This window comes from Syngnathus typhle, linkage group LG7, assembly GCF_033458585.1.
Source record: "Syngnathus typhle isolate RoL2023-S1 ecotype Sweden linkage group LG7, RoL_Styp_1.0, whole genome shotgun sequence".
NCBI classification, from domain to species: Eukaryota; Metazoa; Chordata; class Actinopteri; order Syngnathiformes; family Syngnathidae; genus Syngnathus; species Syngnathus typhle.
The window spans coordinates 933,811-961,115 of NC_083744.1; the positions used below are offsets into that span (position 1 = coordinate 933,811).

Sequence of the window (27,305 nt, forward strand, 5' to 3'; positions counted from 1 at the left end):
GTTACTCCATCCACCTCACAGTTCAGAAGTGCAGGGTTTTATTCCAGCCTTTCTGTATGCAGTTTGCTTGTTCTCCCTGTGCCTGCGTGGATTTTCTTTATCCATGGTAGGTCGTTAAACCACTCCAAATTGTCTATAAGTGACCAGTGATTGGCTGGTGACCAGTTCAGGGTATGCCCGCCTACCGCCCAAAGACTGCTGGAATGGGTTCTAGCATTCCCGCGATCCTTGTGAGGATTTGCGGTTTTGGAAGACATTAAACTCCATCATAATTAAACAAATTAAATTAAACTCCAAACTAACTCACACACAATTATTTAGTTAATATCAACCATTGTAGATAGTGTATTGTCACATGATTTTCCACAGGGTCTGACAGTGTCAACCCTGCCAAATCTTCATCTTCAGGAAAATACCCACGTTTTGATGCACTTGCCTGCAATGCATTGCTAAAGGAAGAAAAAAAGATAAATGATTCCCAAATCAACAAACACATCAAAAGTGTCAAAATCAAAATTAATGTATTGTATAGTCATAGTAGGTACAGTAGAACTCAATCACTTCGGCACTCAACATTTGGATTTTGACGCAAAATGTAGAAAATTGTTTGCCTCTGAACTTGAACAAAGCTTCCTCCGTTAGTTAGTTAGTTAGTTGGTTAGTTAGTTAGTTAGTTAGTTACCGTTTTTTTCCATGTATAATGCGCCCCCATGTATAATACGCACCCTAAAAATGGCATGTTGATGCTGGAAAAAAGCCTGTACCCATGTATAATGCGCACCCAAATTTTGACTCCTACTTAAGTCCGTAAACGTAAAATTATTTCAGAAAAAAGATCATCTTTGGGAACAACCGGATGTTATTCTACCGGTCAGTATCACTGCGCATGCGCTAGCAAACTCAATAGCGAAGAAATGTTTTGGATTTGTGTAGGGTACATTGTGACAGCAAACGAGCAGGTGATCGAGCAAGCGTCTGATACGAGAGCATTGTGTTCGTATGGAGCGTGTTTGAAGTGAACAGCAGAGAAGAACGCGCATCTGTAATGGCGGCCTCCGTATCGTATCCGGATTAAAAAAGATTTTTTTGTACCCATGTATAATGCGCACCCCAGATTTTAGGACAATAAATTAGTTAGATTTTGCGCATTATACATGGAAAAAAACGGTAGTTAGTTAGTCAGTCAGTCAGTCAGTCAGTCAGTCAGTCAGTCAGTCAGTCAGTCAGTCAGTCAGTCAGTTAGTTAGTTAGTTAGTTAGTTAGTTAGTTAGTTAGTTAGTTGGCATTGTTTTTGAGTGACACCCGATTGCGGTCGAGTGTGCTGGTGTCAAGAAACCTGCACCAGCAAGACCACAAGATTACGGGGGTTAATGCTGAAGAGTTGAGTTTACGTGATAACAACAGTGTAAAAAGAATTACAGTAGTTCTAAACCACAGGTGTCAAACTCAAGGCCCGGGGGCCTAGACACGGCCCGTCACATCATTTTCTGTGGCCCGCGAAGACAAATTATGCAGCAAATTGATGTCATCCCTAAAATTGCAAATTGTCTTCACTTTTAAAAATCAGCTTTTTAAAATATTTGAAATGTTTCAAACTAGTCTGATTTGAAAACGAATTGTCAATTAGTTTTGTAGCTTTTACTGTATATAATATGAGGCATTCATATATTTATTTGGGTTGACAGTCATAATGGCCTTCTGAAGGAAAATGTGACTATGATGCTGCCCGGGACAAAAATGAGTTTGACAACCCTGTTGTAAACAATAGCCATCCTTTCGTTTGGATTGATTTGCTTATGGAACATTATTTCCAAGACTTTGCCTCTTCTCTTGGGCAAGTACGTTTTGTGTTTAAATAGTGTTATTTTCTCATGTTTAATTTATTTAGAGCTTATTATATTATATTGTAAATCACATGAGATTTTTTTTGTGGTTTTATGTACTTTTAGACAAAATTAGACAAATTGCTTCGGAACTCAATAGCTTCGCTTCTCAACACTCATGGAACTCATTCCGGGGTTCAACTGTATATTGAAACCTCATGTTACACAATAGACATAGAAGTGACAAGAAATCTTGAGGTTGTGGATGTAAATAAACTATATATCACTTCAAAAATAGAACAACTTAAAAACATAATGGTTTAATACAAGGCTGTTTCACATGCAACTCCAGTATAATGGAAGAGAACATCAGCATTGCAGAGTAATTTCATTTGACTTTATTTGTATTTGATCAATTAAATTTAAAGATCATTTTGGACAATCCTACACATTTCTGAGACATCCACTGGAGTAAAATTGCAAATTACAGGAGTATTTTATTCCTCCTTGAACCTACGTCTTGATTGGACCTAATTACACCAGGAAATCTGATGTATGAACACCACAATTAAAAAAAATACTCATCTGCTTTGCTGCTTGGAAGCCTCACTCTGACATTCCTCTCCTGCATTGTGTGTGATCTGGTTCTTGCAAGGATTTTTCTCGGGGATCAAAGGTGGTTAAACCACACTTGTGGCAAGCTGATTGTGTCGTATGTTTTAACAGAAGTGATACATTAAGTTGATGATTAACTAAAAATTCCAAAACTGCTAGCCGGAGAACTCATGGGAGGTGGATCTACAACATTTGGAGAGCCTGGTTGATGATAAGACATCCCTTCTAATTGTCACCAATCCGTCCAATCCATGTGGCTCTGTTTTCACCAAAGAACACCTACAGAAGATTCTCACAGGTCAGGAGCAATACTGTCGCAACTCTTGCACATAAATCCCCTCTATTGATTTATTTATTGGTTGTTGTTTTTCACAGTGGCTTCCAGAAACTGTTTACCCATCCTGGCAGATGAAATCTATGGCAACATGGTGAGTCCACTGTACTGGTTTTAAAATGTTGTATCAAATTGACATGTGCATTTGGCTAGATTTTATGGAGAAATGGCAAGAGACATTTTTCAATATAAGTGACAGCAGAGATTGTTTGTTTTGCGGTATTTGTCCTGGAGGATAGTAGACAATACCACAGCATTATATACTGTATGATCCATTGAATGTCCCCGTGACATTCTGTCTGTCTAATCCAGCCATCGATCTTACCGACCGACTGGCCGGGATGGGAACGTTTAAAAAAAAAAAAAAAAAAAAAAGCTCTGAGGACGGCTCAAAATGCTTTTTTTTTTTGGTCCTCCTGGCCTCTAAACTGTGTACCCGTGACACACAGGCCTGTCAAATGTTATTTGTTATCTCGGTCTGATATTTACATCTTTTTGATGAGCTGAAACATTTAAATAAGAAAATGATGCAAAACATAATCATTTGAGAAGAGGGTAAATACTTTTTCACAGTACTGTAGATCTGAGTGTCAATGGAAATTAACAGAACAAGGATCTTATAATCAACTAGAATTTGCATTTCCTGAAGGAATTGCGTGTGAAGGTGAAGAAGTTGAATAAATATTTAAGGAATGTTGAAGAATGATGTTGAAACGAGTTGAATCGGTTGAAAAATGTAGAATTGAGAAGGGAAAAAGGAATTGGATGTGAATTTCAAAATAAAAGATGTGAAGTTTTTGGGAAGTTGTGGAATAGGTACAAAAATGATGAACAGTTGAAAGTTGGAATGGGTTGAATCGGTTGAAAAATGTAGAAATGAGAAGGGAAAAGGGAATTGGGTGTGAATTTCAAAATAAAAGATGTGAAGTTTTTGGTAAGTTGTGGAATAGGTGGAAGAATGATGAACAGTTGAAAGTTGGAATGGGTTGAATCGGTAGATAAATGTAGAAATGAGAAGGGAAAAAGGAATTGGGTGTGAATTTCAAAATAAAAGATGTGAAGTTTTTCGGAAGTGGGAAGTTGTGGAATAGGTAGAAAAATGATGAACAGTTGAAAGTTGGAATGGGTTGAATCGGTTGAAAAATGTAGAAATGAGAAGGGAAAAAGGAATTGGGTGTGAATTTCAAAATAAAAGATGTGAAGTTTTTGGTAAGTGGGAAGTTGTGGAATAGGTAGAAAAATGATGAACAGTTGAAAGTTGGAATGGGTTGAATCGGTTGAAAAATGTAGAAATGAGAAGGGAAAAAGAAATTGGGTGTGAATTTCAAAATAAAAGATGTGAAGTTTTTGGTAAGTGGGAAGTTGTGGAATAGGTAGAAAAATGATGAACAGTTGAAAGTTGGAATGGGATGAATCGGTTGAAAAATGTAGAAATGAGAAGAGAAAAAGAAATTGTGTGAATTTCAAAATAAAAGATGTGAAGTTTTTGGGAAGTTGTGGAATAGGTCGAAAAATGATGAACAGTTGAAAGTTGGAAAGGGTTGAATCGGTTGAAAAATGTAGAAATTAGAGTAGAAAAAGGAAATTTTAGAGAATTTTGGTTGAATTTCAAAATAAAAGATGTGAAGTTTTTGGTAAGTGGGAAGTTGTGGAATAGGTAGGCAAAAGATGAATAGTTGAAAGTTGGAACGAGTTGAATCGGTGGAAAAATGTAGAAGTTAGAAGTGAAAAACGAAATTTTATGAAATTTTGCAAAATTTTATGCAAATTTTAAAAGTGAAAACGTGAAAATTTTGAATTTGGCAAGTTCGGGAATGTCCCCAATGTGATTTGAATGTGTTGAATGATGTGAATTTCAAACAGGAACAACGTAAATGTGAAATGTTGAATCTGCCATTAAGAATGAATGGGGCAAAAATCGCCGTAAATTTGTGAATTTTGCGAAAACGGAAAATTTTTGGAACGAGAAAAATGTGAGCACCCATGTCATGAATATTTGGAATAAGTGAAAAGTGGAACGGAGTGAATCGGTTGAAGTATGTGGAAGTAGTTAAGCGGCGAAAAAGTGAGCGGAATAAGTAGAATAATAACTAGAATTTGCAATTCCTGAAGGAATTGCGTGTGAAGGTGAAGAAGTTGAATAAATATTTAAGGAATGTTGCAGAATGATGTTGAAACGAGTTGAATCGGTTGAAAAATGTAGAAATGAGAAGGGAAAAGGAACTGGGTGTGAATTTCAAAATAAAAGATGTGAAGTTTTTGGTAAGTTGTGGAATAGGAAAAAAAATGATGAACAGTTGAAAGTTGGAATGGGTTGAATCGGTTGAGAAATGTAGAAATGAGAAGGGAAAAAGGAAATGGGTGTGAATTTCAAAATAAAAGACGTGAAGTTTTTGGTAAGTGGGAAGTTGTGGAATAGGTAGAAAAATGATGAACAGTTGAAAGTTGGAATGGGTTGAATCGGTTGAAAAATGTAGAAGTGAGAAGGGAAAAAGGAATTGGGTGTGAATTTCAAAATAAAAGATGTGAAGTTTTTGGGAAGTGGGAAGTTGTGGAATAGGTAGAAAAAGTGATGAACAGTTGAAAGTTGGAATGGCTTGAATCGGTTGAAAAATGTAGAAATGAGAAGGGAAAAAGGAATTGGGTGTGAATTTCAAAATAAAAGATGTGAAGTTTTTGGGAAGTGGGAAGTTGTGGAATAGGTATAAAAATGATGAACAGTTGAAAGTTGGAATGGGTTGAATCGGTTGAAAAATGTAGAAATTAGAGTAGAAAAACGAAATTTTAGAGAATTTTGGTTGAATTTCAAAATAAAAGATATGAAGTTTTTGGTAAGTGGGAAGTTGTGGAATAGGTAGGCAAAAGATGAATAGTTGAAAGTTGGAACGAGTTGAATCAGTGGAAAAATGTAGAAGTTAGAAGTGAAAAACGAAATTTTATGAAATTTTGCAAAATTTTATGCAAATTTTAAAAGTGAAAACGTGAACATTTTGAATTTGGCAAGTTCGGGAATGTCCCCAATGTGATTTGAATGTGTTGAATGATGTGAATTTCAAACAGGAACAACGTAAATGTGAAATGTTGAATCTGCCATTAAGAATGAATGGGGCAAAAATCGCCATAAATTTGTGAATTATGCGAAAACGGAAAATTTTTGGAACGAAAAAAATGTGAGCACCCATGCCATGAATTTTTGGAATAAGTGAAAAGTGGAATGGAGTGAATCGGGTGAAGTATGTGGAACTAGTTAAGCGGCGAAAAAGTGAGCGGAATAAGTAGTATAATAATAAAGGACAGGAATAACAATAGTGTGAAGGTCTTCACCTTCACACTAACTAGAATTTGCAATTCCTGAAGGAATTGCGTGTGAAGGTGAAGAAGTTGAATAAATATTTAAGGAATGTTGCAGAATGATGTTGAAACGAGTTGAATCGGTTGAAAAATGTAGAAATGAGAAGGGAAAAAGGAATTGGGTGTGAATTTCAAAATAAAAGATGTGAATTTTTTGGTAAGTTGTGGAATAGGTAGAAAAATGATGAATAGTTGAAAGTTGGAATGGGTTGAATCGGTTGAAAAATGTAGAAATGAGAAGGGAAAAAGGAATTGGGTCTGAATTTCAAAATAAAAGATGTGAACTTTTTGGGAAGTTGTGGAATAGGTAGAAAAATGATGAACAGTTGAAAGTTGGAATGGGTTGAATCGGTTGAAAAATGTAGAAATGAGAAGGGAAAAAGGAATTGGGTGTGAATTTCAAAATAAAAGACGTGAAGTTTTTGGTAAGTGGGAAGTTGTGGAATAGGTAGAAAAATGATGAACAGTTGAAAGTTGAAATGGGTTGAATCGGTAGAAAAATGTAGAAATGAGAAGGGAAAAAGGAATTGGGCGTGAATTTCAAAATAGAAGATGTGAATTTTTTGGTAATTGGGAAGTTGTGGAATAGGTAGAAAAATGATGAACAGTTGAAAGTTGGAATGGGTTGAATCGGTTGAAAAATGTAGAAATGAGAAGGGAAAAGGGAATTGGGTGTGAATTTCAAAATAAAAGATGTGAATTATTTGGTAAGTGGGAAGCTGTGGAATAAGTAGAAAAATGATGAACAGTTGAAAGTTGGAATGGGTTGAATCGGTTGAAAAATGTAGAAATGAGAAGGGAAAGGGGAATTGGTAATGAATTTCAAAATAAAAGATGTGAAGTATTTGGTAGGTTGTGGAATAGGTAGAAAAATGATGAACAGTTGAAAGTTGGAATGGGTTGAATCGGTTGAAAAATGTAGAAATTAGAGTAGAAAAAGGAAATTTTAGAGAATTTTGGTTGAATTTCAAAATAAAAGATGTGAATTTTTTGGTAAGTGGGAAGTTGTGGAATAGGTAGGCAAAAGATGAATAGTTGAAAGTTGGAACGAGTTGAATCGGTGGAAAAATGTAGAAGTTAGAAGTGAAAAACGAAATTTTATGAAATTTTGCAAAATTTTATGCAAATTTTAAAAGTGAAAACGTGAAAATTTTGAATTTGGCAAGTTTGGGAATGTCCCCAATGTGATTTGAATGTGTTGAATCATGTGAATTTGAAACTGGAACAACGTAAATGTGAAATGTTGAATCTGCCATTAAGAATGAATGGGGCAAAAATCGCCATAAATTTGTGAATTATGCGAAAACGGAAAATTTTTGGAACGAGAAAAATGTGAGCACCCATGCCATGAATTTTTGGAATAAGTGAAAAGTGGAATGGAGTGAATCGGGTGAAGTATGTGGAACTAGTTAAGCGACAAAAAAGTGAGCGGAATAAGTAGAATAATAACTAGAATTTGCAATTCCTGAAGGAATTGCGTGTGAAGGTGAAGAAGTTGAATAAATATTTAAGGAATGTTGCAGAATGATGTTGAAACGAGTTGAATCGGTTGAAAAATGTAGAAATGAGAAGGGAAAAAGGAACTGGGTGTGAATTTCAAAATAAAAGATGTGAAGTTTTTGTTAAGTTGTGGAATAGGTAAAGAAATGATGAACAGTTGAAAGTTGGAATGGTTTGAATCGGTTGAAAAATGTAGAAATGAGAAGGGAAAAAGGAATTGGATGGGAATTTCAAAATAAAAGACGTGAAGTTTTTGGTAAGTGGGAAGTTGTGGAATAGGTAGAAAAATGATGAACAGTTGAAAGTTGGAATGGGTTGAATCGGTTGAAAAATGTAGAAATGAGAAGGGAAAAAGGAATTGGTTGTGAATTTCAAAATAAAAGAAGTGAAGTTTTTGGTAAGTGGGAAGTTGTTGAATAGGTAGAGAAAAGATGAACAGTTGAAAGTTGGAATGGGTTGAATCGGTTGAAAAATGTAGAAATGAGAAGGGAAAAGGGAAAAAGGAATTGGGTGTGAATTTCAAAATAAAAGATGAAAACGTGAAAATGTTGAATTTGGCAAGTTTGGGAATGTCCCCAATGTGATTTGAATGTGTTGAATTATGTGAATTTCAAACAGGAACAACGTAAATGTGAAATGTTGAATCTGCCATTAAGAATGAATGGGGCAAAAATCGCTGTAAATTTGTGAATTTTGCGGAAACGGAAAATTTTTGGAACGAGAAAAATGTGAGCACCCATGCCATGAATATTTGGAATAAGTGAAAAGTGGAATGGAGTGAATCGGTTGAAGTATGTGGAAGTAGTTAATGGACAAAAAAGTGAGCGGAAGATGTTGAATAATAATAATAACTAGAATTTGCAATTCCTGAAGGAATTGCGTGTGAAGGTGAAGAAGTTGAATAAATATTGAAGGAATGCTGCAGAATGATGTTGAAACGAGTTGAATCGGTTGAAAAATGTAGAAATGAGAAGGGAAAAAGGAACTGGGTGTGAATTTCAAAATAAAAGATGTGAATTTTTTGGTAAGTTGTGGAATAGGTAGAAGAATGATGAACAGTTGAAAGTTGGAATGGGTTGAATCGGTTGAAAAATGTAGAAATGAGAAGGGAAAAAGGAATTGGGTGTGAATTTCAAAATAAAAGATGTGAAGTTTTTGGTAAGTGGGAAGTTGTGGAATAGGTAGACAAATGATGAACAGTTGAAAGTGGGAATGGGTTGAATCGGTTGAAAAATGTAGAAATGAGAAGGGAAAAAGGAATTGGGTGTGAATTTCAAAATAAAAGAAGTGAAGTTTTTGGTAAGTTGTTGAATAGGTAGAGAAAAGATGAACAGTTGAAAGTTGGAATGGGTTGAATCGGTTGAAAAATGTAGAAATGAGAAGGGAAAAGGGAAAAAGGAATTGTGTGTGAATTTCAAAATAAAAGATGAAAACGTGAAAATGTTGAATTAGGCAAGTTTGGGAATGTCCCCAATGTGATTTGAATGTGTTGAGTGATGTGAATTTCAAACTGGAACAACGTTAATGTGAAATGTTGAATCTGCCATTAAGAATGAATGGGGCGAAATTCGCCGTAAATTTGTGAATTTTGCGAAAACGGAAATTTTTTGGAAGGAAAAAAATCTAAGCAGTGTTGCCATGAATATTTGGAATAAGTGAAAAGTGGAATGGAGTGAATCGGTTGAAGTATGTGGAAGTAGTTAAGCGCCGAAAAAGTGAGCGGAATAAGTTGAATAATAACTAGAATTTGCAATTCCTGAAGGAATTGCGTGTGAAGGTGAAGAAGTTGAATAAATATTTAAGGAATGTTGCAGAATGACGTTGAAACGAGTTGAATCGGTTGAAAAATGTGGAAATGAGAAAGGAAAAAGGAAATGGGTGTGAATTTCAAAATAAAAGATGTGAAGTTTTTGTTAAGTTGTGGAATAGGTAAAGAAATGATGAACAGTTGAAAGTTGGAATGGGTTGAATCGGTTGAAAAATGTAGAAATGAGAAGGGAAAAGGGAACTGGGCGTGAATTTCAAAATAAAAGATGTGAATTTTTTGGTAAGTGGGAAGTTGTGGAATAGGTAGAAAAATGATAAACAGTTGAAAGTTGGAATGGGTTGAATCGGTTGAAAAATGTAGAAATGAGAAGGGAAAAAGGAATTGGGTGTGAATTTCAAAATAAAAGAAGTGAAGTTTTTGGTAAGTGGGAAGTTGTTGAATAGGTAGAAAAATGTTGAACAGTTTAAAGTTGGAATGGGTTGAATCGGTTGAAAAATGTAGAAATGAGAAGGGAAAAGGGAAAAAGGAATTGGGTGTGAATTTCAAAATAAAAGATGAAAACGTGAAAAGGTTGAATTTGGCAAGTTTGGGAATGTCCCCAATGTGATTTGAATGTGTTGAATTATGTGAATTTCAAACTGGAACAACATAAATGTGAAATGTTGAATCTGCCATTAAGAATGAATGGGGCAAAAATCGCCGTAAATTTGTGAATTTTGCGAAAACGGAAAATTTTTGGAACGAGAAAAATATGAGCACCCATGCCATGAATATTTGGAATAAGTGAAAAGTGGAATGGAGTGAATCGGTTGAAGTATGTGGAAGTAGTTAATCAGCGAAAAAGTGAGCGGAATAAGTTGAATAATAATAATAATAATAATAATAATAATAACTAGAATTTGCAATTCCTGAAGGAATTGCGTGTGAAGGTGAAGAAGTTGAATAAATATTGAAGGAATGCTGCAGAATGATGTTGAAACGAGTTGAATCGGTTGAAAAATGTGGAAATGAGAAGGGAAAAAGGAAATGGGTGTGAATTTCAAAATAAAATATGTGAAGTTTTTGTTAAGTTGTGGAATAGGTAATGATGAACAGTTGAAAGTTGGAATGGGTTGAATCGGTTGAAAAATGTAGAAATGAGAAGGGAAAAAGGAATTGGTTGTGAATTTCAAAATAAAAGAAGTGAAGTTTTTGGTAAGTGGGAAATTGTTGAATAGGTAGAGAAAAGATGAACAGTTGAAAGTTGGAATGGGTTGAATCGGTTGAAAAATGTAGAAATTAGAGTAGAAAAATGGAAATTTTAGAGAATTTTGGTTGAATTTCAAAATAAAAGATGTGAAGTTTTTGGTAAGTGGGAAGTTGTGGAATAGGTAGAGAAAAGATGAACAGTTGAAGGTTGGAATGGGTTGAATCGGTTGAAAAATGTAGAAATGAGAAGGGAAAAGGGAAAAAGGAATTGGGTGTGAATTTCAAAATAAAAGATGAAAACGTGAAAATTTTGAATTTGGCAAGTTTGGGAATGTCCCCAATGTGATTTGAATGTGTTGAATGATGTGAATTTCAAACAGGAAGAACGTAAATGTGAAATGTTGAATCTGCCATTAAGAATGAATGGGGCAAAAATCGCCGTAAATTTGTGAATTTTGCGAAAACGGAAAATTTTTGGAAGGAAAAAAAAGTGAGCACCCATGCCATGAATATTTGGAATAAGTGAAAAGTGGAACGGAGTGAATCGGTTGAAGTATGTGGAAGTAGTTAATCGGCGAAAAAGTGAGCGGAATAAGTTGAATAATAATAATAATAATAAAGGACAGGAATAACAATAGTGTGAAGGTCTTCACCTTCACACTAATAATAATAATAAAGGACAGGAATAACAATAGTGTGAAGGTCTTCCCCTTCACACTAATAATAATAAAGGACAGGAATAACAATAGTGTGAAGGTCTTCACCTTCACACTAATAATAATAATAAAGGACAGGAATAACAATAGTGTGAAGGTCTTCACCTTCACACTAATAAAGGACAGGAATAACAATAGTGTGAAGGTCTTCACCTTCACACTAACTAGAATTTGCAATTCCTGAAGGAATTGCATGTGAAGGTGAAGAAGTTGAATAAATATTTAAGGAATGCTGCAGAATGATGTTGAAACGAGTTTAATCGGTTGAAAAATGTAGAAATGAGAAGGGAAAAAGGAATTGGGTGTGAATTTCAAAATAAAAGATGTGAAGTTTTTGGTAAGTTGTGGAATAGGAAAAAAATGATGAACAGTTGAAAGTTGGAATCGGTGTAATCGGTTGAAAAATGTGGAAATGAGAAGGGAAAAAGGAAATGGGTGTGAATTTCAAAATAAAAGATGTGAAGTTTTTGGGAAGTTGTGGAATAGGTAGAACAATGATGAACAGTTGAAAGTTGGAATGGGTTGAATTGGTTGAAAAATGTAGAAATGAGAAGGGAAAAAGGAATTGGGTGTGAATTTCAAAATAAAAGATTTGAAGTTTTTGGTAAGTGGGAAGTTGTGGAATAGGTAGAAAAATGATGAACAGTTGAAAGTTGGAATGGGTTGAATTGGTTGAAAAATGTAGAAATGAGAAGGGGAAAAGGAATTGGGTGTGAATTTCAAAATAAAATATGTGAAGTTTTTGGTAAGTGGGAAGTTGTGGAATAGGTAGAAAAATGATGAACAGTTGAAAGTTGAAATGGGTTGAATCGGTTGAAAAATGTAGAAATGAGAAGGGAAAAAGGAAGTGGGTGTGAATTTCAAAATAAAAGATGTGAAGTTTTTGGTAAGTGGGAAGTTGTGGAATAGGTAGAAAAATGATGAACAGTTGAAAGTTGGAATGGGTTGAATCTGTTGAAAAATGTAGAAATGAGAAGGGAAAAAGGAATTGGGAGTGAACTTCAAAATAAAAGATGTGAAGTATTTGGTAAGTTGTGGAATAGGTAGAAAAATGATGAACAGTTGAAAGTTGGAATGGGTTGAATCGGTTGAAAAATGTAGAAATTAGAGTAGAAAAACGAAATGTTAGAGAATTTTGGTAGAATTTCAAAATAAAAGATGTGAAGTTTTTGGTAAGTGGGAAGTTGTGGAATAGGTAGGCAAAAGATGAATAGTTGAAAGTTTGAACGAGTTGAATGGGTGGAAAAATGTAGAAGTTAGAAGTGAAAAACGAAATTTTATGAAATTTTGCAAAATTTTATGCAAATTTTCTTAAAGTGAAAACGTGAAAATTTTGAATTTGGCAAGTTTCGGAATGTCCCCAATGTGATTTGAATGTGTTGAATGATGTGAATTTCAAACTGGAACAACGTAAATGTGAAATGTTGAATCTGCCATTAAGAATGAATGGGGCAAAAATCGCCATAAATTTATGAATTATGCGAAAACGGAAGATTTTTGGAACGAGAAAAATGTGAGCAGTCGTGCCATGAATATTTGGAATAAGTGAAAAGTGGAATGGAGTGAATCGGTTGAAGTATGTGGAAGTAGTTAAGCGTCAAAAAAGTGAGCGGATGTTGAATAATAACTAGAATTGCAATTTCGGAAGAAATTGCGTGTGAAGGCGAAGGCAGATGTTAAGTTACAAACGTTAAGCGTTAAAAATGATGAGCGGGAAGAATACAAAGGGAAAATAGATAATTGTGAAATAAATGGGAAAATGTTACAAATACATGTTACAAAAAGGTACAAATGATAAGCGTTAAAAATGAAACGTTACAAATGTTACAAAAAAGGTACAAATGATAAGCGTTGAAAATGATAAGGGGGAAGAATAAAGAGTAAAATAATTTATGACTCCCAATGTGGGAATCGAACCCACTACAGGAAACTGGCTCGGGTTGACATTTCCATTTTGTTTCCGACTGAGCTAATGAGGATCCTTCCTTCTTGCTGGTTGAATCTGGTTAATGTAATGAATGTGTTTGTTGAATGCGAATGCGTAATCAAAGTGGTGGAAATTGCTTAATGTAATGAATGTTGAATGCGAATGACAAAAGTTACAAATGATAACCGTTGAAAATGATAACCGTGAAGGATAAAGAGTAAAATAAATAATGACGCCCAATGTGGGAATCGAACTGACGCGGGTTTTGATACCACTCGGGAATGATGCTCGTGTACTGGAATCACTTGTGTTTCCCACGAGCTAATTGAGTCCCTTACTATGTCGTGGTTGAAATTGGTTAATGTAATGAATGTGTTTGTTGAATGCGAATACGTAATCAAAGTGGTGGAAATTGCTTAATGTAATGAATGTTGAATGCGAATGTTAGTTACAAATGATAAGCGTTGAAAATGATAAGCGGGAAGAATTTAGAGTAAAATAATTAATGACGCCCAATGTGGGAATCGAACCCACTACAGGAAACTGGCTCGGGTTGACATTGCCATTAAGAATGAATGGGGAAATAAAAGGCACAAATTTGCTAATTACTTAAAAACGGTAAATGTTATGAACGCGAAAAATACTGGCAAGCGTGCCATGAATTTTTGGAACGTGTGAAAGTTTGAACGAGGTGAATCGGTTGAAGCATGTGGGAGTAGTTGGATGTCAAAAAAGTGGGAGGAATAAGTTGTTTAATGAAAATAATAAAGTAGAACTAGAATTGCAATTTCGGAAGAAATTGCGTGTGAAGGCGAAGGCAGATGTTGATTTACAAACGTCAAGCGTTAAAAATGATGAGCGGGAAGAATGAAAAGGGCAAGAAATAATTGTGAAATAAATGGGAAAATGTTACAAATACATGTTACAAAAAGGTACAAATGATAAGCGTTAAAAATGAAATGTTACAAATGTTACAAAAAAGGTACAAATGATAAGCGTTGAAAATGATAAGGGGAAGAATGAAGGGTAAAATAATTTATGATGCCCAATGTGGGAATCGAACCCACTACAGGACACTGGCTCGGGTTGACATTGCCATTGTGTTTCCGACTGAGCTAATGAGGCTTCTTCCTTCATGCTGGTTGAATCTGGTTAATGTAATGAATGTGTTTGTTGAGTGCGAATGCGTAATCAAAGTGGTGGAAATTGCTTAATGTAATGAATGTTGAATGCGAATGACAAAAGTTACAAATGATAACCGTTGAAAATGATAACCGGGAAGGATAAAGAGTAAAATAAATAATGACGCCCAACGTGGGAATCGAACTGACGCGGGTTTTGATACCACTCGGGAAAGATGCTCGTGTACTGGAATCACTTGTGTTTCCCACGAGCTAATTGTGTCCCTGTCTACATACTGGTTGAAATTGGTTAATGTAATGAATGTGTTTGTTGCATGCGAATACGTAATCAAAGTGGTGGAAATTGCTTAATGTAATGAATGTTGAATGCGAATGTTAGTTACAAATGATAAGCGTTGAAAATGATAAGCGGGAAGAATAAAGAGTAAAATAATTAATGACGCCCAATGTGGGAATCGAACCCACTACAGGAAACTGGCTCGGGTTGACATTGCCATTAAGAATGAATGGGGAAATAAAAGGCACAAATTTGCTAATTACTTAAAAACGGTAAATGTTATGAACGCGAAAAATACTGGCAAGCGTGCCATGAATTTTTGGAACGTGTGAAAGGTTGAACGAGGTGAATCGGTTGAAGCATGTGGGAGTAGTTAGATGTCAAAAAAGTGGGAGGAATAAGTTGTTTAATAATAAAGTACAATATCAATGTGTGAAGGCCTTCGCCTTCACACAATAACAATGTGTGAAGGCCTTCGCCTTCACACAATAATAAAGGACAGGAATAACAATAGTGTGAAGGTCTTCACCTTCACACTAATAATAATAAAGGACAGGAATAACAATAGTGTGAAGGTCTTCACCTTCACACTAATAAAGGACAGGAATAACAATAGTGTGAAGGTCTTCACCTTCACACTAATAATAAAGGACAGGAATAACAATAGTGTGAAGGTCTTCACCTTCACACTAATAAAGGACAGGAATAACAATAGTGTGAAGGTCTTCACCTTCACACTAATAAAGGACAGGAATAACAATAGTGTGAAGGTCTTCATCTTCACACTAATAAAGGACAGGAATAACAATAGTGTGAAGGTCTTCACCTTCACACTAATAATAAAGTACAGGAATAACAATAGTGTGAAGGTCTTCACCTTCACACTAATTAGATTATGTATTATTAATTCCCTGATGGTGTAGGGCAAGGGTGTCCAAACTACGGCCCCGCGGGCCAATTTTTAATAGCGTGCAGCAAAGAAGTAATGGGCAGGCTAACGAGTTAGCGGAAAGATGCTAATTCGCGATCGTGCTAACACCCGCAAACGGACTTCTAAAGGAAATTAAACGAACATTTGGAGCAATACTACATTGTCCTAAAGGTTAGACACATGTGATCATTCATTTCTTTTGTTAGGAGACACACTTACATCGCCAATGACTCCTGTACCACTGTAACCGACATATGTACAAGAACGTAAAAAAGGACGTGGTATCGCCTGAAAACGGCCTTCAAAATAAATCACCCTACCTCAAATCAAAGCATGGCTGAATAACCTAAATAACATGGAGAATTCTTAACACAAACTGTAAATATGTTTTCAGAACAACTTTTATTATTATACATTTTTTTATAACAAGGTAAAACACTGTAAATATGTTTTTAGAACTCTTATAATAACCTTTTAAAAGGAAAAAAAAAGGTACAAGTGTACGCACTGCAATTGTGTGGGCACTCCTTGCCTTCTGCTGGCGTGTGGGCAAGTTTTGTGCCATAATTCCTCAATTTAAAAGTTTTATTTTGACTTTTAATTCTTTTTTTCAATTTGGGAAAAAAAATGCGCGATGTAGTGAACCGCGATAAACAAACCGTGATGTAGCGAGGGATTACTGTACATCACTGAAAATCAAGGCAATTGTGTTTGTCTAATTTGTAAAGAGACGGTTGCCTTGTTTAAGGATTTCAACTCAAAGAGACACACTAAACATGCGAACACAAACGACCAGCTAACAGGGAGTGACCGCGCTGATAAAGTGAAGCAGCTGCAAGCTGAACTGGCATCACAACTGCGATTCTTCACACGGTACTGTGAGTCAAAAATAAATATTACTAAAGCAAGCTACGAAGTGGCCATGTTAAGACTGTTGATGTTATGGACCTGTAAACCTGACACAAACTATTGTTTTCTGAAAGATAATGTAAATGACAAGAGCAAAATTCACTAGTTTTAAGTTTTAATAATAACAGACAACTTTACATTACTTATAACTCCCGTTTAAAATGTTCATGAGGCAAAGTTATTTTAAACTCATGTAAATTTAAGGTATTTCATACAGTTTGTTCAATGTTATCTGACTCTTCAGACATGAATGAAAGGCAGAATTTGTGTTCTTAGAGTTGTTCACATCTGCCTGAGTGACTCATATTTGGTTATTTCGTCATTTGAAAAATAAAGACAATTGTGACAATGAAATTTGTTTTATAACAGTGTGTATTTGCATGACATTTTTGTAGTTAAAAAATGTCCGAAAAAACGATTGGCCCCCGGGCCCCTTCACTTGCAAAAAGTTTGGGCACCCCTGATGTAGGGGTACACTCGCCTGACTTATGTGCAGGCAACAGATAGATTCCCTTGTGGTGGTGTGCATGTAGGTATGATTGTTTGTTTCTCTCTATATGTGCCCTGCAACTGGCTCGCGACCAATTCAGAGTGCAGTCTGCCTTTTGCCCAATGTCAGCTGGGATGGGCTCCAGCACCACCCGCGAACCTGAACAGGATAAGCAGTGTTGAATATGGATAGATGGATGAATATTTTAGTTTAATTTTCTCATGCAACGCTGAACTAACTATAGTAAAATGAGCTAACCCCACCCTTGTTAAACTGAATTTACATGTTGGTAATCATAAAAAATTCTGTTGTAAGAATATGTGACTAAACAAAAGACTCCTGTAATATTTTCTTCTCAGCCATTTCTCCTAATGCTCATTTTATTTGACTAATAATATTTGACAGGTAAATATTAACGTATTTAAAGTCAGTGTTCCATGTTAATACTGTAAACACGATAATCTTGAATTAATATCCATTTCCAACTGAACAATGTTTACTCAATAGAACTTATTTAAACATACAAGTCTGCTTTGTTAAAGCCAGACATAGATAGTACGCAAATTGTAAAATCCATCCATTAATTAAAAGGAGCTACGAGGAACCATCTTTTCATGAACTACACTTTAATTTCCTATCCAGTGCACAAATCTATTGCTTCACTTTGTTCTCAGCCTTGCATGTTTGTGTTGAGCAGGAATTTGGGGGAGTGGAAAGGTTGGGGTTGTTTAGTACATTCACAAAACCTCCCCACACTGCCAAGCTACGTATAATCATTCCCCATTTTACAGCAGAAGAATGACTGTGCATGTTGGGCTGCATATGTTTGCAATCAAAACAGATGCATGGAATGAAGAAATTGTTTAGGAAATTGGGGGTGGGGGGGGACCATGAGGCTTTTTTTTTCATCACTGATGGGAGACTGTCAGTGAACACAACAAGGTCAGAAATGTATGTGCTCTCACTCTGAGTACAAAACATAAAATAAATCAGTAGACCAGTAGACATAGCTTTCTACAAAATAGTTGGCTGATTTGAGTGGCACTTTACTTCACAAGTGTTTGTTTGTGGCCAATGGGACATTGGGTGCTTCCCTGTGCCCACGTCAAGAATATTGTTTGGCCTTAATGTGAACCAATATGTGGAACTCATAGGTCTCATTGGCTTTTGTTCCACACTTTTTTATTGCCCTCAACAATAATGGTAACAAACCAAATATAAAATTGTCTGCTGTTAGGGTGACCACCTGTCCCAGTTTACGTTGCCATTGCGTGTACAGATGTTTTACCCTTTGTCCCGCCTCATGCAAATTGGCCATCAGTCCTGCTTTGTTATTTGACCTTGCCTAAATTAAAACAGGAATACGTTCATAGGTGTTGGCTACTACTGTTAACTTATGTTAAGAGACAAAGAAAACACAGGATAGTTGATTGGCTAAGTCATACGTTAAACTGTTGCACGCTTCCTCATTCTTACCAACAGTCTCAAACGGGAGAATGCAGTGGTCAGTCAAATCAGCAGCCACCTTGCCAAGAAATGTTGGTCGACTGCTACCATATGGATTGCTGCATTGTCCTAAAAACTGTTTCTGCTGCTTGATAGGTGTAAGGGAATGGAGAGTGCAGCCAAGTGCGTAGCGATAGAGACTTTATTGCGGGCGGGGGGTAAGGTGGGCGAAGCTGGAGACGGCGCTGGATCGGCAATCAGGTTGGGAAAAACAAGCTGTTCTGCTGCATCTTCGATTCTTCACGAACTTCGGTTTGTCGTGGACCGGAGGGCGAAACAATATCACTGGACAGACGGACACTCGGGTCTGCGCTGGCAGCGTTGATATAGCGCTGTCCATGAGGCTGTGGCAGGTGGCGGCGATTCCGCTGATAGGGGGTCGTGGTTCTGTCACAGGTGGCGCCAGTACGTGACAGAACCCCCCCACAAGGGACGGCTCCCGACGTCCCCAGAGCACTAAAACACACAAAAAAATCAGAAGGCAGAGGAAGGCAACCCCCCGGACGACCAGGCGAGGGGGTTAGTACTCCGCCGAAACGTCCGATTCCTCGTCGGACGCAGGATCGACGGACGCGGGGGCAGAAGACACCGGCACCGGCGGACCAGGCCGCCTCGGGCCCTTACCCCTGGGCCCCTCAACTGGCCTCGGCCATCTGCGCCGGGGGCCCGGTTGGTCCGGGTGACAGCGATGGAACTCCGTGATGAGCGAACGGTCGAGGATCCAGCGGGATCCAGGAGCGGTGGGCGTCGTCATAGCCCTCCCAATCCACCAGGTATTGGAAGCCACGACCGCGCCGCCGCGATCGGAGCAGGGAGCGGACGGCGTAAGCCGGGCCCCCCTCGACGAGCTGGGGCGGCACGGGCGCCGGCGCCAATGCGCTCTCAAAGACGGGCCCCACATGGGACACGTGGAACGTGGGGTGTACCTTCATGGACTCCGGAAGGAGGAGACGGATGGCGGACGGGCTGATCACCTTCTGGATGGGAAACGGTCCAACAAAGCGCGGCGCCAGCTTGCGGGATCCCGTTCGCTGCGGCAATTCCTGCGTCGAGAGCCACAGCCGCTGGCCCACTCTGTACTCCGGAGCCGGCGACCGGCGCTTGTTTGCCTGGCGGGCGTAGCCTGAAACAGAGCGGAGAAGAGCGGTCCGGGCCCTCGCCCAGGCACGACGACAACGGCGGACACAAGCCTGGGCCGACGGGCACACCGTGTCACGTTCCTGGTGAACAAGGGTGGCTGGTACCCGAAGACGCAGTGGAAGGGCGACAGTCCCGTAGCCGAGCTGGGGAGGGAATTGTGGGCGTACTCCACCCAAGAAAGCTGTTGGACCCACCCACGCTGGTCCCCGGCGGCCATGCATCGGAGGGACCTGCCCAGGTCCTGGTTCAGCCGCTCCGCTTGACCATTGGACTGAGGGTGAAACCCTGACGAGAGGCTGGCCGTAGCGCCGAGGAGTCGGCAGAACTCCGCCCAGAAGGTGGAAGTGAACTGCGGGCCACGGTCCGACACGATGTCCTGTGGAAGGCCGTGGTGACGAAACACCTCCCGCACCATGATGGACGCAGTCTGCTTTGCGGACGGAAGCTTAGGCAGAGGAATGAAGTGCGTCATTTTGCTGAACCGGTCCACCACCGTGAGGACCACCGTGTTCCCTCCGAGGGGGGGAAGGCCCGTGACAAAGTCGATGGACAGGTGAGACCAGGGACGCCGGGGAACCGGCAAGGGTTGGAGTAGCCCGGCCGGAGGACGAGTAGTAGTCTTACAGCGGTTACATATTGAGCAGGCTCTGACGTAATCGCTGGTGTCCACTTGCCAGGTGGGCCACCAGAAACGCTGCGCCACCACGTACTTCGTGCGCGCAGCCCCGGGATGACAGGCCAGGCATGAGTCGTGTGCCCATTGCAACACGGACGAGCGCAGGCCCTCAGGGACGAACAGGTGACCTTCCGGGCAGTTGCTGGGGCCGGGTTGATCGCGTGATGAGGCTTCCACTTGGCGTTCAACCTCCCATGACAGCGCCGCCACCCGCACCGAGCTTGGGAGAATAGTGGGAGGTGGACCCCGTCCCTCCTCCCCGCCAAGAAACGAACGCGACAGGGCATTCGCATTGCGGGAACCCGGCCTGTAGGAGAGAGAGAACTCAAACCGGTCAAAGAACAGAGCCCACCTTGCTTGCCTCGCGTTCAGCCTCTTGGCCAACCTCAGGTACTCCAGGTTGCCGTGGTCGGTCCAGACGATGAACGCCGTGGTGGCGCCCTCCAGCCAATGCCGCCACTCCTCCAAAGCCAACTTGACGGCGAGGAGCTCCCGGTTGGCGATGTCATAGTTCCGCTCCGAGGCCGGCAAGCGGCGATAAAAAAAAGCGCACGGGTGGAGGCGATCGTCCTGGCAGCTGCGTTGGGACAGCACCGCCCCAACACCCACGTTCGAGGCGGCCACCTCGACCACGAACTGCCGGTCAGGATCGGGGACTCGGAGGATGGGAGCGGACGTGAACCTCCTCTTGAGCTCCTGGAACGCCTGTGCTGCCCGTTCCGTCCATTTGTACAGGGAGGCGGGGCTGGTGAGGGCGGTGAGGGGCGCGGCCACCGTGCTGTACCCACGGATGAAACGGCGATGGAAGTTCGCGAACCCCAAGAATTGTTGCAGCCGCTTGCGTGTCTTGGGGACAGGCCATGACGTGACCGCTTGCACTTTCTCTGGGTCCATCTCGACGGATCCCTCACGCACCACGTAGCCGAGGAACTTGACAGAGGAGGCGTGGAACTCGCACTTCTCTGCCTTCACGTAGAGCGAATTTTCCAGGAGGTGGCGTAGCACCGTCAGAACATGCTTGATATGTTCAGGGAGCGAGTGGGAGAAGATGAGGATGTCGTCCAAATAAACGAACACGAACTTGTCCAGCATGTCTTGTAGCACGTCGTTTATTAAGGACTGGAAAACCGCTGGGGCATTGGTGAGCCCAAACGGAACCACCAAGTACTCGTAGTGGCCGCTCGGTGTGTTGAAAGCCGTCTTCCACTCGTCTCCCTCCCGGATGCGGATCAGGTGGTAGGCGTTGCGAAGATCCAGCTTAGTGAAGACGGTCGCACCCTGGAGGCACTCGAAGGCGGAAGACAGAAGAGGCAGGGGGTATTGGTTCTTAACGGTTATCGCGTTTATTCCCCGGTAGTCGAGGGAGCCTTCCCTCCTTCTTCTCCACGAAGAAGAACCCCGCTCCCGCAGGTGATGAGGACGGCCGTATGATGCCGGCCGCCAGGGACTCCCGGATGTATTCCTCCATGGCCCGGCGCTCAGGAGCGGACAGGGAGTAGACGCGTCCCTTGGGGGGGAAGGTGCCGGGCAGCAGGTCGATGGCGCAATCGTAAGACCGGTGGGGAGGAAGGGAGGTGGCCCTGGCCTTACTAAAAACTTCTTTGAGTTCATGATAAACCGCCGGTACGGTGGAGATGTTGGGGCTGTACCTGGGCGGGGCTCCACCGAGCGGGCTGGTAGCCGCCCTCAGGCGCGTCCGATGGCAGCGTTCGCTCCACTGCCGAACCACCTCCCAGTCCAGTACCGGGTTGTGCTGCCACAGCCAAGGCTCAGAGGCAGGAATTTGATCCCCCACTGGCGTGCCAGGCAACTGTCCATGAGGTTACCCTCCGTCCCGGAATCCACCAGGGCAGCCATGTTCCGGTCGCCCGCCGCGAGCTGGACACGTGCCTGTAACGTGAGCGTACTGGGACTGGGAGAGCCTGTGCTGGTCGAGCTCAAGCGGATCCGCCGACGCTGCGTGAGCCCCGGCCTCCTGACGGACACCCCGTCACTCGATGACCCCCCTCCCACATCCATGGGCTCGGCGGGTTGTGCGGTTGGCGGGTTTCGCAGGGACCTCCGCTCTTGATCGCGCCACCGCGTTCGGATCCGCCGGTCTGCTCGGGCCGCCAAGTTCATCGCCTTTTGGCTCAGCTCTCTCTTCACCACGACGGACCGGTACAGAGTCCACGTTACTGCCGACGCTGCACCAATCCGCCTGTCGATCTCGCACTCCATCTTGCCCTCACTCGTGAACAAGACCCCAAGATACTTGAACTCCTCCACTTGGGGCAGGATCTCATTCCCGATCCGGAGAGGGCATTCCACCCTTTTCCGACCGGAGTCCATGGACTCGGATTTAGAGGTGCTGACCCTCATCCCAACCGCTTCACACTCGGTTGCGAACCGCTCCAGTGAGAGCTAGAGATCACGGCTTGAAGAAGCCAGCCCTAACCCTAACCCTGCAAAAAGTAGAGACACAATGCTGAGGTCCCCAAACCGGACACCCTCAACGGCTCGGCTGCAGCTAGAAATTCTGTCCATAAAAGTTATGAACCGGATCGGTGACAAAGGGCAGCCTTGGCGGAGTCCAACCCTCACTGGGAACGAATCCGACTCAGTGCCGGAAATATGGACCAAACCGCTGTTATCAGTTAGCTTGGCACCCCGTACTCTCGAAGCACCCTCCACAGAACTTCCCGAGGGACACAGTCGAACGCCTTCTCCAAGTCCACAAAACACATGTGGAGTGGTTGAGCGAACTCCCATGCCCCCTCGAGGATCCTGCCGAGGGTGTAGAGCTGGTCCACTGTCCCATGGCCAGGACGAAAGCCACACTGCTCCTCCTGAATCAGAGGTTCGACCTCCCGACGGACCTTTCTCTCCAGCACGCCTAAATAGACCTTACCAGGGAGGCTGAGGAATGTGATTTCTCTGTAGTTGGGACACCACCTCCGGTCCCCCTTCTTAAAGAGGGGAACCACCACCCCAGTCTGCCAATCAAAAGGCACCGTCTCGATGTCCATGCAATGTTGCAGAGGCGTGTCAGCCAGGACAGCCCCGCAACATCCAGCGCCTTTAAGAACTCCGGGCGGATCTCATCCACCCCTGGGGCCTTGCCCCCGAGAAGTTTTTTAACTGCCTCAGTGACTTTGACCCCAGAGATTGGAGAATCCACCTCAGAGTCTTCAGGCCCTGCTTCCACAATGGAAGGCATGTCGATGGAATTGAGGTCTTCAAAGTATTCTCCCCACCGACTCACGACATCCTGAGTCGAGGTCAGCAGCACGCCATCTCCACTGTCAATGTTGACGGTGCACTTCTTCCCCCTCCTGAGACGCCGGATGGTGGACCAGAATTTCCTCGAAGCCATCCGGAAGTCATTCTCCATGGCCTCCCCGAACTCCTCCCACGCCCGGGTTTTTGCCTCAGCAACCGCCGAAGCCACGTTCCGCTTGGCCTTCCGGTACCTGTCGGGTGCCTCAGGAGTCCGACAGGCCAAAACGGCCCAATAGGACTCCTTTTTCAGCTTGACGGCATCCCTTACCGCCGGTGTCCACCAGCGGGTTCGGGGATTGCCGCCACGACAGGCACCAACCACCTTACGGCCACAGCTCCGGTCGGCTGCCTCAACGCGGAACATGGTCCACTCTGACTCAATGTCCCCTGCCTCATCCGGGACATGGGAAAAGCTCTGCCGGAGGTGGGAGTCGAAGCTCTTGCTGACAGAGGATTCTGCGAGACGTTCCCAACAGACCCTCACAGTGCGTCGGACCAGCATCTTCCCCCACCATCGGAGCCAACCCACCACCAGGTGGTGGTCAGTTGACAGCTCCGCCCATCTATCCACCCGAGTGTCCAAAACATGTGGCCGCAAATCGGATGACACGACTACAAAGTCGATCATCGAACTGTGGCCTAAGGTGTCCTTGTGCCAAGGGCACACATGGACACCCTTATGTTTGAACATGGTGTTCATTATTGATAATCCATGTCGAGCACAGAAGTTCAACAATAGAACACCGCTCAGGTTCAGATCGGGGGGGCCGTTCCTCCAATCACGCCCTTCCAGGTCTCACTGTCATTGCCCACGTGAGCAATGAAGTCACCCAGTAGAACGATGTAGTCCCCAGAAGGAGCGCTCTCTAGCACTTCCTCCAGGGACTCCAAGAAGGGTGGGTACTCTGAGCTGCCGTTTGGTGCATAGGCACAAACAACAGTCAAGGCCCGTCCCCCCACCCGAAGGCGGAGGGAGGCTACCCTCTCGTTCACCGGGGTGAACCCCAATGTGCGGGCACCCAGGCGGGGGGCGATAAGTATGCCCACACCTGCTCGACGTCTCTCACCGTGAGTAACTCCAGAGTGGAAGAGAGTCCAGCCCCTCTCGAGAGGGCTTGTACCGGAGTCCAAACTATGTGTGCAGGCAAGTCCGACTATGTCTGGTCGGAACGTTTCTCCCTCACACACCAGCTCGAGCTCCTTTCCAGCCAGAGACTCCGTCATTGACAAATATGCACTACATCGCGCTGAACTTTTGTTCAGAATCAGCTTATCACTGGTAACAACATGGCTTTCCTCTCACTCATTCCGGCAGCTTCACAGTGCTTTAAACAGTTCAGACGTTGAGCGTTCACCGAGTTCAATAGGGAAGCAAAAAGTGCACCAAAACGAAACGTCATTAAATAAATGCTGGGCTTTCTCATGCCCATCGGACACCCATTTTTTAATTGTCATTCTGTTCAGAGTTGACTTGACTTTCCTAATCCTCTTCGTGACATTTTCTTTGTTAAAAGTCCTGCATTAAAACCAGGACTTGCAGGGCAACAGAGGAAAGCTATGTGATTTCTTGCAGTTTCTGAAAGACATGGAGTTGGACAGTGCAATGCCTCAAGTGCACAAGTGCACAAACAAATTGTCATTAATGGCAACGATTGGAGCTACATCTGCAGGTGTTGAGAGGAGCTTCTCCTGTTTAAAGCGACTCAAGTCTTACACGAGCAATACCATGGGCCAAGGCCTTTTAAGCAGCCTAGCTCTGCTGGCCATTGAGAGGACAGGAGTCAAGTCTAGGAGTGGGAATCTTGAGGCACCTCACGATTCGATTATGATTACGATTCAGAGGCTACGATTCGATTATAAAACGATGATTGATGCATTTTTAATTTATGTACATATATGATGCACTTTTTCCACATTTCTTTTTGTCTCACTGAATGTGGGTTTCATGCATTGCTCTTGTTTGACGCACATGTGCTTTCGGCTCCCAATCATCAGTTATGAAATGCGCTGTTAGAGTAACAAATAACTCGGTGGCTACAGACGCCCACGCATCACATGTAACGCCGACTCAGTCTACATTCAAAAGCGATGCAGTTATTTCTGCTTTACGTAGTCTGCTTGTAGAGTGCCGGGACGGCCGTGTCGGTGAAATAGCGTCGGGATGGGATGACGTACCTCAGCTCCGTTGCCTCCATCATTCTCCGAAATCCCTGATTCTTCTCAACCGAGTACAGTTGCAAACCCATTGCAATGAATTCCGCGATGCCTTTGGTAATTCGCTTGGCCTTTTGCGAAGTGTTTGGCAGCTTACTCAGAGCGTCCTCAATGGTTCTGTGGCTGCTAGTAGCAACAGAGCAGCCGGCTTTCTCACCTCCTCTGTAGGGTGGAATCGTGCTGTGTGACTTCTCATATTCATTGTGTTGCCAAAGTATTTTATTTTAGCGCGACAAATCTTGCATACAACGTAGCTTTTGTCCAATTAATTTCCTTCGTCAACATTGTAGAATCCAAAATGATTCCGCACGCCTGCTTTTAAATTTTCAGGAGCAGGTCGGATCTCTCAGCAAAGTGGGTTGAATATCTCAGGCTCAGCCATGTTTGTTTGTTTTTTCTGGAGGAGTGTACTGCGGAAGTGTGCTGAGTGTGCCACTGTGCTCTCGGTCCGTTCCGCATTGCGTCTTGGAGAATGCGCTTACAGTATTTTAGTTCCGCCTTACTTGGCATATTTAAATAATCGGAATTTGGATGTTTGCGAATCGTTTCTTCCACGACCGAATCGTGATTAATCCAAGAATCGGAAATTTCCCCCACCAAGTCCCTGGAAAAGATGCTTTATTGGTACGGCAGGGTTACAGATCATTTTGTAGAAAACGTAGGAATTTACATATAAATAAGCCGACACATTTTATGATGTAAGCCCTAATGATGTAAGCCCTTGAAAGAACAGCATCCATTTTTGTCCGATCGCGCAACTGCAGCGCAACTGCAGCGCAACTGCAGCGCACCACCGAACACGCAACCATAGCACGTCGCCGACCGCGCAACTGCACCGCGGTGGTCGCATTATTGTGACAGAACCGTCGCTAAAATTTAGAAAATATTTTCAAAGTCCTGATGTACTTAACAAAATTTAACTGGACCTCAGTGCGCAGGGAGGTTAATTTTTTCCGATCGCGCAACTGCAGCGCACGGCCGAACGCTTTTTAAGCTCCGCAGCGGAAATCACGGAGCGTTATTAGACTTCCAGCGGGCCGCGAGCGCACGAAAAGCGGCTTTACTGACCGTGGAGCGCGATCTGGTACTAGTAGTTGTAATGTCGTCCTGAGATAAAACAGGCCACGCCGTGTGCTGAACAGAAAACTGGTGGTTCTTTATTCTTCAACTCCCGAGTACCGACTCCAGAATCACACTTAAGCTCTCACGATAGAGTATGGGCTGTTCAAAGACCAGCTAGTGTGGGAAATTACAGTATTCGTTCATTCATTACATCTTCCCCTCTTTTTGATAAACAGAGTCTATCTTTGGCTCCACCAAGTGGTTATAACTTGTAACAACAGAACCTTGTTATTATTACTATAGCATACCCAGCAGGCCATCGTCCCGTCGTGTTTCAAAGCTGCCAACATCGTACCTGTGCCGAAGAAACCTGCTCCGTCCTGCTTCAATGACTACCGCCCCGTGGCACTTACGCCCATCATCATGAAGTGCTTTGAACGGCTTGTCATGGAGCACGTCCGTTCCGTTCTCCCCC

General features: G+C 42.3%; 1 protein-coding gene across 3 annotated transcripts in view; it reads left to right on the forward strand.

Moving 5' to 3' along the window:
* tat (tyrosine aminotransferase) overlaps positions 1-27,305 on the forward strand; it is a 56,441-nt gene that overhangs the window by 12,804 nt on the left and 16,332 nt on the right. For all 3 annotated transcript variants that reach the window (XM_061282084.1, XM_061282085.1, XM_061282086.1), the window contains 2 exons: positions 2,598-2,736; positions 2,814-2,866. In XM_061282084.1, the coding sequence (XP_061138068.1) occupies positions 2,598-2,736; positions 2,814-2,866 (192 nt within the window). The remainder of the gene's footprint in view (positions 1-2,597; positions 2,737-2,813; positions 2,867-27,305) is intronic.